The sequence below is a fragment of the Saccopteryx bilineata genome, chromosome 1, assembly GCF_036850765.1.
Source record: "Saccopteryx bilineata isolate mSacBil1 chromosome 1, mSacBil1_pri_phased_curated, whole genome shotgun sequence".
Taxonomy (NCBI): domain Eukaryota; kingdom Metazoa; phylum Chordata; class Mammalia; order Chiroptera; family Emballonuridae; genus Saccopteryx; species Saccopteryx bilineata.
In genome coordinates this window covers 91,283,547-91,299,571 of record NC_089490.1, presented here as the reverse complement: position 1 = coordinate 91,299,571, position 16,025 = coordinate 91,283,547, and the positions used below count along the sequence as shown (strand labels likewise).

Below are 16,025 nucleotides of genomic sequence, written 5' to 3'. Positions count from 1 at the left end.
CTTGCTCTAGGGGACAAAAAAACTCCAGGCAGAGACTGTGATGTTCGCACGGAGTCTTTTATTAAAACCAGGTGAGTCACTCCATTAGCTGAGAAGGCACACTTCTGGTCCAGCCTCCCTTGGGCTGGACGTGGCTACCCCACCCTGCCCAGACCGCCTTCTCATTGCAAAGGGACGTTCTGCCGTCTCCAGGGGGCGGGTTGATGGGTCAGAGAATTGTGGTGGCTGGGGCTCAGTTTACAGCTTGGATTTGGGGTTCAAGGTGAGGGTGCAGGTGTGGGTCAGTTTGGAGGTTGAAAGAAATCAGGCAGGAATTTAAGTGAAAGAGTAATTAAATTACTCTTGAATCGTAATTAATTACGACCTGAACTCTGCAGGCCACAGCGAGCTAAGGGCCACGCTTCTCCCTGCTCCCAAGGTGATGACCCTCCACAGGGAGACCCGCCCTGGGCGTGTGAAGCCACCTTGACCACCCCGCTCCCCAGCCCCTCCGCCTCTCATACGCAAAGCAGATACTCAGAAACAAACTCTACAGGACTATCTGAGATTCAGTCCCCGCCACCCCCTGAGGCCAGGCCCAGGCGGGTGGGGGTGGGGGCTTTGGGGGACTTAGCCCTGGAACCCCAGCTCCTTGTACTTGGCAGCGATGTCATTCCGGAACAGTTCCAGGGCCTTCTTCATGGCTCCCTGGGCATCAGCGCCAAAGTCCCCGGGGTGCATGCTCTGCAAAACCTGAATGATGGCTTCTGAGATGAACTGCAGGGGGGATGAGAGAGGTGCAGGTCAGTGGGTCTGGACAAGCCAGGTGTGGGAATCAGGCTGGGTCCCATCTTCTCTTTCTTCCAGGCCCATTTATCGAGCACCTACTATACACTAGGTACATCTGAGTGGTCTCTATAGATTAACAGGAACAGATAGGGAAAATGAGGCCCATCTTGGTAGAGTTGAGGAAAGGTTAAACCATGAGCTAGTGCTCAGGACGAGGGTCCAAGACAGCCAGGCAAGAGCCTGGGGCACGGCCACCAGGGCAGGGGGATGGGGGGGGAATGCCCAGGGTTCGTGATTTTATACAGCATTTTACAGTCTGAAAGTCTAGAAGAAAATTATTCCCATTTGCATCTATTCAATTTTTGCATTAGTGGCTTAGTGCAGTCATTGCTTTAAATAGCCCTTGGGGGCGGGGCAGGGTGTGGAGCATGCACTGGGGTTCAAAAGCCCTGGTGGGAGGGAAGGAGTGAGAGGAGTGGGAAAGAGACCAGGCCTGCAGCTCACCCCCAGGACAGTAACGTCTCCTGTTGGCCTCACCATCACCAGCTGTCTTTACACCCACAGTATCATTCATTGCCAGGAACCTGGAGGTAGGAAATCTATAGCATGGGGCTGCCCTGGGGCTGGAAGGTCTCACAGATGTAAAATGCTATCACACTTTTTGAACAGTTGATCAAGATTCAATGCCGACCACAATGCTGGTCAGTGGACATGGTGGGGTCATTTACAGAGGACCAGATGGGGAAGTGGCCAGACTGAGGTCATGTGGTAAGTGGACAGCAGAGCTGGGGCTTGCACCCAGGGATTGTGGGTAAATGAACACCGGAGCCAGGGACTGAGCCAGTGTCTACACCATGGTCAGGTTCTCCCATTTTCCTGGGGTGCCCAGGGGTGCACGTGACCGAAAGCGGGTGGGAGACAGCGTGCCGGGAGAGCCCTCAAGGAGCATAATTATTAACACCCAGGAAACACCATTTGGCTCAAAAACCATGAACACCTACCTTTGGGCCTTGATGTGGGGACATATGTCAAGTTCACCTTTAATGTCATGAATGCAAAAAAATGGAGTGGGGCTCCAGGTGCCATGGAGCAAGCCCTGCCCTTCCTGACCCTGGGAGACCCGAGTCCCAGGCCCAGCACTGCAATGACCCATACTCAATGTGACATCACCTGCAAAGTGGGGGGCTTCAACAACCACATCAAGCCCCCCAACTCAGCCTTTCCTGAGTCCATGGCAGAGCCACTATATCTAGAAAATTGTGGGATGGGGCAGCTGGACAGATGAGAAAAGACAGTTGCTGTTAGCACCTAGCACACCCTCTGCACCCCCTCATTGCCAGGTGAGAAGGAGCAATTTCTTATGAAGAGCACGAAGGAGGTGCTTGGTGAGTGGAAGGGTGTTCATGGGGCTCTGTCTTAATTGCAGTAAATTACACTTCTTCACAGAGACCTGGGTTCTAGTCCACTCGCTGGTGGTGCTAACATGGCTACATGGTTTTCCCTCTGCGCCTCAGTTTCCTTATCAGTAGGGAGGGGATTGGTCATTCCAGTTATACTGTGGGCCCACCACCTGCCACTGGGGTTCAGCAATAGCAGAGAGCCCGGGTCTGCCCTTGAGGCACCAGTCCCAGCCAGAAGACAGCTGGGTAAAGAAATAAATTACAACACGGCCAGGCAGGCAACATGACAAGATGAGGATCAAGTGCCTTAGTTGGGGGCCGGGCCAGCAGATGGAGCATCTGACTGCCTCGTGCAGAGAAGGTGGCTTCTGAGCTGAGCCTTGCACGATGGACAGGGATCTGCCAACAGGGGATGGGGAGGGCAGGGACCGCAATGTCCCTTTTCACTTTCCCTGGTAAGAGAATGCTAATTGTATTTGTAGTAGCAATAGACTGCATTCCCCAGCTACCCATGCAGTTTGGTGTGGTCTTATAATTAACTTCTGGCCAATGAGGTGTATACAACATTGTTAGAGATTTCTGGGACTCCTTAAACTCCTTAAAAGAGAGCCTCCCTTTCTTCTTCCTGCTTCCTGTTTGGAATATGGACTGGATGGCTGGAGCTCTAGCAGCCATCTTGGGCTGTGAGTCAACTTTGGACAGTGGAACAGAAAGAGCCTGTATCCTTAGGGCTCCCATACCAGCTCTGGACTCCTTACATTTGAACTTCTTTTTTGTGAGGAGGAAAAGAAGACACTGAATGCAATTCTTAACCTCATGGGGTAATTGTGAACATTCCATGCACTGACCCAGGTGAATCCTATGACCATTCTCCTTAACCTCACTGCTGCCTACGTGCTACTGTCACCCCAGAGGATGCACCTCTCCATATGACCCTTTGTCCCCAAGCATCCCAGTGCTCCCTGTCACCACATCCTCTCCTCCCTAAGACATCTGAGGCTCTCTGCCTTTCATATGTAAATATACTCCACCCTCAACCCAGAATAGAACCTCAGCGGCTGAGCTCCTGCCCCATGAGTCCTGTGTGTCTCAGACTCCCAGTGGCACAGGGGTTAGAAGCTGGGCTTCTTCAGGAATACAAACGTCATTTGAATCCTGGATCTGCCATTTACTACCTCTGTGACCATGGACAAGCTACTTAACCTCTCTTTACCTCAGTTTTCTCATCTGTCGTGTGGGTGTGATAATAGTACCTACCTGTGGAGAGAATACAAGTTGTGCACCCAATATCCACTCTCCCCTTCTTCCTTGGTAACGACATACTGATCAGGGAGAGAAATATATATAATCTCAATGACCCCAGGAGGAAGACAAAGAGAAGGGCAAAGTGGGTGACATGTGAGGAGACTGGAACACAAAGAGCAGTGACATAGGTCACCCAGCAAGTTAGTAGCTGGGCTGGGACTTAAACCCAAATCTCACCCCTTTGAGGCCTCTCCTTCCACCCTCCCACCGGCCCCTGGCCCTACTTCCCACCTCCAGATACTTGACAGGGATCTTGTGCTTGGTGGCATGTGACTGGGCCAGGGGCTTCAGCTCCACCTCGTGCTGCCCCTTCTTCTTGAGGATGCCCCCCAGGGCCGTGAGCACAACCGTGCCGTGCTTCTTCAGCTCCTCGGAGGCTTTCATCTCGTCCTCGGTCTTCAGGTTCTTGAACTTTTCAAACTTCTCCAGGGTCTCCGGGTGTCCCTTAAAGAGACTGTGGGCACAAGGAGGGCTGGAGTCAGACACAGCAACACACAGTGGGGACTGGAGGTGGCCAGACTTGAGTTCAAATGTGGACTCCCTCGGTTCCCCAGCTGTGTGACCTTGGGCAAGTCACTTTACCTCTCTGTGCCTATGCTTCCTCATACGAGAACTGGGGATAACCAGTCCCTGCCTAGAGATATGCTGTAAGAATTAGATGAGATCATGTCTGGCCTGTGGTGGCACAGTGGATAAAGCGTCGACCTAGAACACTGAGGTTATCGGTTTGAAACACTGGGCTCCTCACCATCTGTACTGTGAGGGGCGTGGGAAGCGCAACAAATCAGAGCTTGGGCTCAAAATAAGGAGCTACCTGCCAAAGACCAGTTCCTCACTCCTGCCAGGGACCCAGTGAGCTGGCCACAGAGGGATTCTACCCATGCAGACGGCTCTAGCCTTGGACCTCAGTCTTTCCTGCTGTGAAAAGGTTAGTATTTGTTAAAAGGAGTCATACCTGGTCATTTAGTCAGCGGCAGAGCCCAGCCCCAAACCCAGCATTGTAACTCACACTCTCTCCCTTGGGTTGCACCCTGAAATGTTTGCAGGAGTAACCCTGTCTGCTCAGGCTTTCCTCCTGCCTAATGGCTTCAGTTCCTGGAAAGGTTTCCTCTTTTGAAGCTTCCTGGCCCTGTGACACCCTTAGACTCAACCATGGACACACTCCAGTTTGCCTACGTATCTCCCAGCACACACCTGTATTCACATTCATGCACACACAGATACACACACAAGCATGCAGCACATAGCATGGACAGGGAGCACTCCCTTCCCCCAGGAACATATCCTCCAGCTGTCCCAGAGAGCCCAGGGCTGTCCAGAGCTGTGCCCAGTGTCACTACCTCACCCCGGGCCGAGGCCAGGCCTTGCGTGTCACTGACAGCTCATCTCTGGTTCCTCTCACCCAAGCGTCCATAGCTCCTGGCTATTATTATCTGGTGACAATGATCCTGGAAATCCTGCCAGACAGAAGCAAGACCAGGCACCCCCGGGCGAAGGCTGACGTCAGGACATTGGAAGGAGACTGTCTGTGGCAGAATGGGGCCAAGGACCTGGGACCCAAAGGGGTCAGGGTCAGGGACCTCAGACATTTTGGGAGTCCCACAGATACATACAGAAAAGAACATGGGACTGAGAATTATGGAAGCTGAGTTCTGGTCCCAGCTCTTTTGGCAATGTGCTGTGTGACATGTACAGAACAACTCAACCTCTCTGGGTCTTGGTTCACCCATCTGTAAACCAAAAGGGTTGATTGAGCTGATGTCTCAATCTCCATTCTAAGGCTTGACGCCCGCCCCATCCTCTGCTCTAAGCCTCACTCATCCACAGAGGAAGCCCACGTCGTTTCAAACAGTACAGGAGAGTTGGCCTAATTAGTGCCCACCGGAACATTCTGGCTCCACACAGCCAGTTCCTTCCCTTAGCCTTGAGTCCTGCCACTGAGAGTCCCCAGGGCAGCCACAGAAGGCCATGCCCAGACTTGCCTGACAGCAGCCACCCCCAAAATGAGCCGACAAAGCCCCTCTCCCTGTGGCAATGGGCAGAGGCATTCTCTCTCCTGTTTCAGGAACGTGCCCTTGCCTTGTGCTTTTATCCTCAATCCCATCACCAACCTGCCTCATTTATCAAGGTCTGCAGGCAAGTCAGAGAGAAAGGAGGCCACCTCCCAGCTGCCAAGGAGACCACCGCCCATCAGACAGACAGCCACACGGAAGACTGAGGACCCTGTCAGAACTGCAAAAGTCCTTCTCTGCTCCAGAACCCCAGGACCGAGGTTGTGGGGCACTATCGCACAGCAGTGGAGAGCAGACGTGTGGGATCCAAGCTGCCTGGACTTGAGTTCCAGCTGTGTAGCTTTGGGTAAATTACTTAACTTCTCTGTTAAATGTGTAATAACAATACTCGCCTCATAAAGTTGTTATGAGGCTTAAGTGAGTTAATACATGTGAAATACTTAACACAGAGCCTGACGATCCATGTGTACTGTTCAAATATTTGCTCCTCCTCCTCCTCATCAGCATTTCTACCACCATCTTCATCTCCATCGTCCTCATCACCACCCCCATCGCAGCAGCAGCATGGTTGTCGGAACCTGGACTTTTGGGTTCTGCTCATAGCTGCCATTGGCGGTCTGAGACTCTCGGGCCATGTTTCCTTTCTCGACTACAAGGATTATTGGCCACCAGCAGGGATTCAAATTTTTCGTGACCTCTTCAAATGCAAACATTTTTTAAAAAGCAGGCAAAGTTTGGGCAGGAGAAAGAAAGGCAGGGACCTGGGGCCCACGCAGCAGCCCCTCCCTCCTGGCACCAGATTCTCCAGCCGCCCTCCCAGCTCTCTCGTCCTAGAAGTTCATGATCACAGGCCTGCAGTGAAGCCCTTGGCTGTTGTTAGCAGCCTCAGCTGAACCGAACTGCCCTCTATTATAATCAGAGGCATGGGAGAAATGACCTTCCCGGGATCGTTATCTGGACAGAACCAAGAGGCCAGGTCACACAGGGGCACCGGCAGGCCTTGGAGTGAGCATCCTCCCCGCACCCTCCGCACACTCCAAATACTGAGAAGGCAGAACCAGTTGTCACTGTCTCTGCATGTCCTACAGCCTAAGGTGTGACAGGGCATCAGGCTCTCTGGAGCCTTAAGGGGCCACCAGCTTTGGACATGATGTCTTGTCCCTGGCACCTGGCCCATGGCAGGACTCTCTGGTCCACCCTGGGAAGGGGGAAATTTCCCCTGGTGACACAATACCCTAAGTCTCTTTCAAGACATCCCGTCACTGACTTGGGCCTGGCAGCCTCCATATCACCTTAGAAAAACTGCTCTGCGCAGTGGTCTCCCCCACCCCCGGCTCCCTGCCTCCTCTCCAACAGCACAGAGGATCATAGACACGGAGAATGCCAGGCCGTGAGGGCAGGAAGGATCTCAGAGACCAGAGTAGAAAATCCCTTCACTCAACCGATAGCGAAATAGGACCCGGCGAGGAGCAGTGACTTGTCCAAGGTCACACAGTAAATTATTGGCTGAAGAATTGATGTTTACTTTGGGGGGGAGCCTTTTGTCCTATCAAACAGGACCTCTTGCCATGCCAGCAGCCAGATGACAGAGACAGGAGAAGAAAGACATAAGGCAATACCCCAAGATGCCAGTTAGAGTTAACAGAGAACTTTCTTGACTCTCCGTCCTCAAGCTGGAACAGGTGAAACCCAGGAGAGACCAAAAGGGCATCTGAGTAGAGAGGAAAGCCTGCCCTGGTTCAGAAAGAAGGAGAAGTTCACCTGTAAATTAAAGTGCGAAGGATAATCCATTTGCTCGTGGCAACCCTGCAGCCCCTTCCTCCCGGGTGCAGAAATGCTGATGTATTCAACCTGTGTTCTCCCCGAACATCAGAGGAGGGGGCCAGGGGAAGAGGAGAGTCCATTGGGGGTGGAGGGCAATGGGAAGTGAGATTCTATTTCCAAGCCACAAGCCATCCCCTATATACAAAACTTGGAGATGTTTCTTTTTCCTTTGGTTTATTCTATAGAAGGCAAGATGTGTTGGGAGAGCACACCGTTCTGAGCCTTTCGGATTCAAGACATACTCAAAGCTAAAAGTCACTAATGGGCCTCTGTCGTCTGTTTTCTAATGATAATACTGTAAAGAGTCCTAGGCTGGGCTTCATCTATAACAGTTATTAACATCTTCTAGAGCTCAATATGTGCCAGAGATTGTGCCGGGCCCCTTACATGCATCATCTTATTTAATTCTCACTTTGATACTGTAATGTAGATAATAGGGTTTCCACCATTGTATAGGAGAAGAAACTGAGGCTCAGGGAGGTTGTGTCCCTTCCCATAGGTCACACAGCTGCTCAGTGGCAAAGCCAGGTCTAGAGGTACATGTCTCATCTTGAAGGCCAGGTCTTAGCCTGGATACTTTACAGACTAATGGACTCATGACTCTGGGGACATCCATCCCCTCTGAGGTCCTTTTTGTCCTCATCCAGTAAGTGAGGCAGCTGGGTGAGATCCTTCAGGGAGGGTCCTCATTAACCCTGACTGTACAGCTCTTGGTGAGCTCTAGGCATTCAGGGTTTGATCATCAAGCTTCTCCCACCTGCCGACATAGGTGTGAGATGGGTCCCTGTCCTTTTCTGACTCCAATCCCTGATGCTTACAGGCAAAGGGGAACAAAGTGGAAGTTTTAACAAACTCAACCAATACAACCAACTGGTCAACCCCGGGGCAAACAGTCCACCTTGCTGCCAAACCCCTCGATCTAGGTGGGGGAAGTAGGTGATAGGACAATGGAATTCCTTCCTTTTACCTTATGAGGACTGCTTGCCCATGGCCCGGGATGTCAGCCTCCACCTTCCCCCAGACATTCAGCACCGCCTGCCATTCCCCGTCGCTGAGCCCCATGGCGTAGTCTGAAGAAGACAGAAAGAACAGGTGTAGGCTGACTGGGTGTCCTGGCCCTGGCAGCTGGGGTTTGAGGCTGCCTGGCTCCAAAGGGGTTTTATACCTTCCCCAATGCTTGACACAAATCACTTGACAGCTTGCTCACTGCCCGTCCCCGCCCTGCCCCGCCCCACCTTCAGTCAGGGGCCTAATCTTTTCCTTTCCCTAGCCCTCACATGGAAGCTATTTTAGGGCAGGTGCCATTGTGAGGAGGTAGGACAAGTCAGGCCACACGGAGGTGGGGGTGGTTGTGTGTGTGGAAAGAGTGGGGAGGAGGTTGGGCCACGGTCTGGACTCTCAGCGGCCAACAGAAAGGGCACCACCAAGGCGGATGCCAGCAGCCTGAAACCCAATCTCTGCTGTCAGCCATCCTGAGAGGGACTGTCATGCTTCTAAGCTTGGGCAGCAGGGGCCCAGGTTGGCCCTTATCAGTCTCCTTGTCTACCTTCTCCTCGTTTTGCCAGAATGCCCCTCACCCAGCCAGAAGTGGTGGGCAGGAGCCTAGATGGTTTTATGCAAACCCAGGCAGATCCATAACCTCTTGGAGTCTGAATTTTTCTCACTCAGCCCAGAAAGCTGGCTTCATAGCCTTGCTCGAATATTTCTTTCTGAAAAGTTTTGCTTGACATTTGACATTCTCCCTCAAGGCACAATTAATTACTTCCTCCTATTTATATGCCTCTGGGCCTATTGTATTGCTCATCCAGCTGCATCATATTTCCTTGTTTCCGTTCAGGCTCCCCCCTTAGTATTCAAAGAGACTGTGCTGGACCAGACACTATTCCAAGCATTTACTTTTGGTAGCTCATAATGCTAGCTACTAACATTATCCTCATTTACTGTAGGGGAAGTTAGGGAAACCTGCCACAGTCACATAGCTAGTCGATGAAAGAGCTGGAATTTGAAACCAGAGAGTGGGGCCCCTGAATACCTTACTTTGATGTTCAAGTGGACGGGGGCTCTGTTTTATTCATCTGTGTATCTCTTGGACCTTACACAGTGTCTTGTACCAGGTTTGAATGGAATAAATGTTCATTGAGTAAAAAGACGGATAGCCTTGCAAAGAAGGCAAGTGAAGATTATTGACCTTCTTTAAATCCATCCATCTGTCCATCCATCCATCCATCCATCCACCCATCCACTCATCTATCCATCATCTATCACCTATCCATCAACCCATCCATTCATTTATCCATCCATTGATCCAGTGCACAGTTACAGAGTACCTACTGTGCGTCAGAAACTGTGCTACATGCAGAGGACAGCAAAACCCAACAAAATACATCTCTTGTTCAAGAAACTCCCAGTCTCCTTGAGGAGATAGTAAGAGGAATAAAATTACAGTCTGGTTTATCTAGCGTTGTGATCAAAGTATTCACAAGCCCTTTCTTCCATGCACACAGGATTCTACAGCTTACAAAGTGCCTCCTTGGGCAGGATTACATCTGACCGTCACAGAGGCCCTGCGAGGAAGTGAGCATCATACCATCTTACAGCTGTGGACCATGAGGCTAGGAAAGAAGAAGCAGACATGCTGACCATCCTGGGCCTGTGTTAGACATGTCAGTTGTGACTTCCCTACATACATAGCTCTTTCTAAAAGTAACTGTCCTGCCCCAGCCCCTGCCGAGGGGCAGGCAAAGCAGGTTGTGTTCTCCCTGCAACTTACTGCCTGACTCAGCTGATTGGACCAGAGCTGGCACCTGGCCTGAGGCAGCCAAGGGCAGGGCTCTGTCCCACGGGCAATGTCATTAGCTACGTCAATCAGATATCCTCTTCAAAATGTGACACTGGGCAAGACTTGACTAGGTAGCAGGAAATGCAGAGTCAAAGAGAGTCAGTTTCATGTTGAGCAGCCCTGAGTAAGAACGCCAAGCCTGGGGCCACCCCTGCAACCTTGGGTCCAGAGCAGAGGTCGGGAAACTTTTTGGCTGAGAGAGCCATGAACGCCACATATTTTAAAATGTAATTCCGTGAGAGCCATACAACCACCCGTGTACGTTATGCATTATCCAATAAAAATTTGGTGTTGTCCCGGAGGACAGCTGTGATTAGCTCCAGCCACCCGCAACCATGAACATGAGCGGTAGGAGATGAATGGATTGTAATACATGAGAATGTTTTATATTTTTAACGTTATTATTATTTTTTTTTAAGATTTGTCTGCGAGCCAGATGCAGCCATCAAAAGAGCCACATCTGGCTTGCAAGCCATAGGTTCCTGACCCCTGGTCTAGAAGGTACTCCATGCCGAACTGTGTGAGGCCCTGCCCAATCACCATTTGAGGATTATCATTAGCCGTTGCTTGCTGACAGACCCCTATGTAGCCTTTCAATGAGCCTGATTTATTTATTGAGTTGGCTGGTTCCTAACAAACCAGGCGCCCATCCCTGACACTGTGCTCAGAAGTCGCACATGAGTCTTTAATTCAGGTGACCAGCCAGTTGACCTCCAGACACTCATCCAGCTTTAACAGTGGAAGATGCAGCAGCAAAACAAGTAGCTAAAAATGCCAAAAGGATTTGGGGGGGGGCTATTATTCATTCATTTATTTATTTGTTCATTCATCCATCCCTTCGTCCATTCATTCATTCTACAGCCTGGAACCGAGGCCCACATGGTGCCAGGCCCAGGATCAAAAGGAGCAGTGACTCCGAGAGGCTCTGCTTGGACCCTCAGCAGCTTCAGCCCCTACTTCGGGGCACTTGCTGGAGGGCACGCCCAGCCACGTGGCAGGGCTGGTTATTATCCCACCAGGCTCTAAGGAGACCAAGATTTGGAGGTTGGTAAGCAGCAGAGCTAGAAACCAAACTCGAATTCACAGCTTTCCTCCCATGTCCAGCCCCCTGCACTGTCTGGGGACAGCCTGAGTATTTAAAATCTCATCAACTCATTACCGATGCTGAAGGGTTTAATACGAGGCTGTCACCCCTTGGCAGGCACCCGCTTTAACTGGCACAGTCGCGGGAACCTGTGGCTTTGAAGTCAATGAACCTTTTAAGTTTTACCATTTAAGCTAATAGGAAGGAACCGACATCTGTTTGTACTTGCACATCTCTAAAACAGAGCAGGCGTTACCTCATGGTTGCTATGGCTACCCGGAGCCTCCAGCTCTGTTTGGGGGCTATAATTATCCCTGTGACAGCCTTCAAATGGCCAGAGCTGGAGGCGCAGGAAATAGGAAAGCCACGCTGCCTTTGCATGCACAACTTTCTGCAGCCTTACGTGCTCATGTCTCACATTCACACACGTGCACACGCACAGGTGGGTTAGTTTGACACCCAGTGGGGCAGAACTGGATCCCACCAAGACAGACCTGCCCCCTTCCCTTTTTCTGTTTCATCACCACAGACTCCTTTGAATGTGAAAATCTGAGACGTCTAAAACCATCCTCAAGTCTGCAAATTCTGGAGTCTTGAGACCCCAGAATTAGAATTGTAGAGTGCCAAAGCCTTTAACTTTCATCACTCTAGAAACATGGATTCTAGATTCCAGAATCATAGAGAGGTAGAGATAGATAAGTCTAGAAATATAGGACCATAGTATCCTGAAGCTGACAGAGGCCTTCAATGGTATCTTGTCCAAGTTCCCACTTAATGCAGCAATTCTTCCTAAAGATCATCATTGAGCATCTGCTTGAATACTCCCAAGATCAGTGAGCTCACTACCTAAAACTGTAAAGAGTCTTCTTTCTATTGAACGAAAATATGCCTTCTTGTCACACTCAATCCCTTGTCCTGGCTCGGCTGGCTCCTTGGGGATATAGAGGGCCAGCAGGTCCCTCTCATGAGGGAAGCCACAGGTGCACTAACACTTCCCTTGTCCAAACCAAACACCCCCTGGAATTTAACTGGGTGCCCTTCCCTGGCAAAGTAAACCAGGAGCCTCTCTGGTGGGAAAAGACCAGTTCTGTACTCTTCAGTGTCTGGTAACCCTCACCTCTCATCACAAACATACACAGAGAGAACTCCCTAGTGAGGGGCTTCAAGCACCATACCATGGGTTTGAGTCTCCAGGTGGCTGTGCACTAGGCCCCTCTATTTCCCTGCAAGGGACAGATCCAGCCCAGGTGGCATGGGAATTGCTAGCCCTTATGCATCCAACAATGCCCAAAAGTGAATCCAGGGGATTATGCTTTAAGATGCCACCAAGTGGGCCCAACTATGGAAAGAATGACAATGTATCAGCTCTTCAAAGCCAGGGGTCCCTTCAGCCTTGACCACTTCCCTTCCTCCTCCTTCCAGGAGCCACCCCTTTGGAGACCAGCCGGACAGTGCCTCCCTCCCACACCTGCCTGTCCAGCTTGCTCCTTCCTGGCAGGGTCTGCCCTCCTGGACCAGCGCCAGGCCAGACTCAGAGCAGGGCTGGGGCCTGGAGCCTGCAGAACGGGCCTGAGGCCCTCAGTAGGGCTGTGGGGGCCCCTAGCTTGCCGCAGACCCCATTCGAGCCCACCACCCATCCTCCCAGTCCCTGGCAGCCACCATACTGACCGCGTCTCCCTTCTCCCCAGCTGTCCTCCAGGAACCTCCAGCCAGGCGAGGCTGGGGGTGGGGAGAGGTGTCTTATAGCAGCTGGGAGAGGCACAGGGACTAAAAATACAGCTCCACGGCAGGGCTCCTCCTCTCCCCGGAGGCCCAGAGGGGCTTATTGAAGGGGGCTGACAAGGACACAGGGATCCCAATATTTCGGTCAACAGGTGTAACCTGGGACACTGCCTTCCTTCCCCTCCACTCTCTCCAGCCTCGCCTCACACCTGCCACCTGGCCAGAGCCCAGCCCCAGCACCTCTATGTCCTCTCTCTCCCTTCCTGGCTCATCTCACAGAAACAGCTCCCCTTCTGGGAATCTGCCCCACCCCACTCCGCCCTCTTTCCGGCAGATGTGCCCTCTTTCCCCTCTGGGCTCCAGTACAGGTGCAGCCATCTAATCTTTCTCTTTTTTGGATTGCGCTCCCTACTGCTACCCTGGAGTGTCCTCAGAAGCAGAAATGTGAACGCCACAGACGTGCACTTAGCTCACTCCAGTGGCATTGCCCCTCACAACAGCCCTTTTCAATAGACAGTTTTGTAAGTCCCATTGAACACACAAAAAGAAAGAGGCACAGAGAGGTTAAGTAACCTGCCCAAGGTCACAGAGCGAGGAAATGCCAAGCATGAAATTTGAATCCAGGCAGTTTGTGCTTCCCAGATAGGAACTGTTCTAATTTTTGGATCTTTCCTCTTCCCCCTTTTACTTTTATAGTAGCAGCTAGCAAAGGACCAGGTCAGTAAGCTCTTTGAATGTTTCTCTTACTGAACTGAGTTGTCCAGGGTCTTGGTTTCCTGGGGGTGTATAGACAAAGACTGTTGGGTGACAACTGGGAGGCCCTACTGCCATCTAGTGGCAGCGAGGAGAAAAACCACTATCTCTGGCTTGGCCCCTTCCACGCTCCTTTGCTCAACTGTCCACCATTTCAGCCAGCCAGCACGGGGTCCTTTTCTCCCTGTATATTCACGGCACCAACCAGGGACAGCTTTCCAAATTATTAAAGGATGACTAAGCCATGGTCCTTGCTTTCAATGAACTCAAATTCAAGTGGAAGAAACACCCCAAAGGGACAGGGAAAGCAGCAGAGACGTGAGCAAAGGACTCTGGGAGGGTAGGAAGGCAGTTGAGGTCTACATGGAGAAGACCTGTTGGCAGAGGGGACATTCGGTTGTATCAAAAAGTACGGTGGAGAGTTCTGCAGGGTCTCCTAAGCAGAGGAAATAAACTGTGTGTGCAGGGGACACTTGGGACAAGGGAGCCATGGGAGGTGAGACCTTGTGGGAAGGACTTTCTGTGTCAGAACCAGGATGAGAGGACCTAGAACTGACTGTTCTGTTCTACGAACACTCGTGCCCACCTGCCTCCAGGCTCTGCGCTGGGCTCTGGGGAGACCAAGGTGAGCGCCACACAGTCCCCGAGCGTCAGCGCTGACAGGAGGGAGGGGTGTGTGAACAGATGCTACAGCACTTCGCGATAAGGACAGTCACAGAGGCCGCTGCATATAGAGTTAAAGGCTTCCGAGCCAGACACTTGGATTAGATGCGTGGCTCACCACACATTACTTTTATGATCCAAGGAAAGTATTACAACTTTCCAGGGCTTTTGTCTCTCTTTTTTTTTTTCCTGTAAAATGGCAGCTTTGAAAATAATTACCCATCTATCCAAATGTCATCATAAGGAGTGCATGTACAGGACTCAGCGTGGTGCTTAGTACACGTAAAGTGGTCAATAATTGCTTACTGTGATACAAGGTACAAAGGAATCATAAAGGAAGAAATGATTAATTCCACCAAGCAACATTGCAGAGAAGGTAATGCCTGAGTAGGAATTTGAAGGATCGATAATGATTTATTAGGAGCAAAGTGAGGAAAGAATATTACATGCATTTAAGGATGTGGAAGTTGTTGTGGGAAGACTAGATTTGGTTGTGGGTGACAGAAAATCCAAAATAACACAGCATCAATGGTGAATATTTGTTTCTCTTTCATACAGAAGTCCAGAGGTAGTGGTCCAGGGCTGGTATGATACACAACAATGTCAGCACCCCAGCTTCAGTCTACTTTAAAGCTCTGCCATATTGCACACATGGCCTTCACCTCTTGATCCAAGGTGGCTGCTTGAGCTCCAGCTATCATGTCATCATTCCCACCAGCAGGAAAGCAAAAAGAGTGAAGAAGGTTGTGTCCCCTATCTTTAGGGACACTCTCTGGAAGTTATAATCAATACTTCCACTCACTGCACATCACGTGGCTACACCTCTCTCCAAGGGAAGCCAGGAAATGCAGTGTTTATCGTCATATGGCCATATCCCCAGATTAAAATGGGGAGTTCTAAACAAAACAAAATAAAAACAAACCCATAGATAGGTAACAGATTGGTGGTCACCAGAGGGTAAGAGGGTAGGGGCAGGGCAAAAGGGGTAAAGGGGTTCAAATACATGGTGACGAGTGGACACTAGACTTTTGGTGGAGAATAATGCTCAAGTGTATACTGATATCAAATTACAATGTTGCATACTTGAAACTTACTTAATGTTATTAACCAATGTTACCTCAATAAAAATAAATAAATTTTAAAAAAGAAATGAAAACTGAAAAAAAAGGAAGTTCTATTACTTAGAAAGAAGGTAAATTGAATGTAAACTAGAAATTTCTGCCGCAGGAGTTGGAAAAAGCATGATATATGCAGAGAAGTACGAATATTTTGGTGTTTTCTGTGGTGGAAAAGTGACGGAGAGAGTGAGGGAAGATGCAGCCAGAGAAGTAAACTGAGGCCAACCAGGGACAGTCGGCTGGGGGTCGGGGGCAGGCATGGGAGTTAAGGAGCACTGCTGGGTTTCAAGCAGGGAAGGGCCATGGTCTGATTTGCTGTCCTGGAACCCACCCTATGTGCGGATGGGAATAACGTAGCGGAGGAAGGGACCAGTCTGGACGCAGGAGGCAGTCCCCGGCAACATGTTACTGTACCAATTTTCACACATGCAGCAAGGTTGGAAGAGTTTCAGAGTGAACACCATATACTCATCTCCTAAAGTCTACCACTGACCTACGAGTTTTATCACATATCTACCATCAGTCTTTCTTATTTTT

At 50.6% G+C, this 16,025-nt stretch overlaps 1 protein-coding gene and 1 long non-coding RNA gene across 2 annotated transcripts; one reads left to right on the top strand and one right to left on the bottom strand.

The window, feature by feature from the left end:
- Positions 1 to 256: 256 nt before the first annotated feature.
- On the bottom strand, positions 257 to 8,460 carry MB (myoglobin). Its single transcript, XM_066259512.1, has 3 exons — positions 8,277 to 8,460; positions 3,705 to 3,927; positions 257 to 756 (listed from the first exon to the last, which is right to left on the bottom strand). Exons 1-3 carry the CDS (start codon positions 8,369 to 8,371, stop codon positions 610 to 612), a joined length of 465 nt encoding a protein of 154 aa, XP_066115609.1. The 5' UTR covers positions 8,372 to 8,460; the 3' UTR covers positions 257 to 609.
- LOC136325322 (uncharacterized) lies at positions 768 to 10,312 on the top strand. The gene is made up of 4 exons (XR_010729241.1): positions 768 to 1,536; positions 4,319 to 4,401; positions 5,602 to 5,831; positions 9,814 to 10,312. It is a non-coding gene; the product is annotated as an uncharacterized lncRNA (long non-coding RNA).
- The last annotated feature ends 5,713 nt before the right edge of the window (positions 10,313 to 16,025 follow it).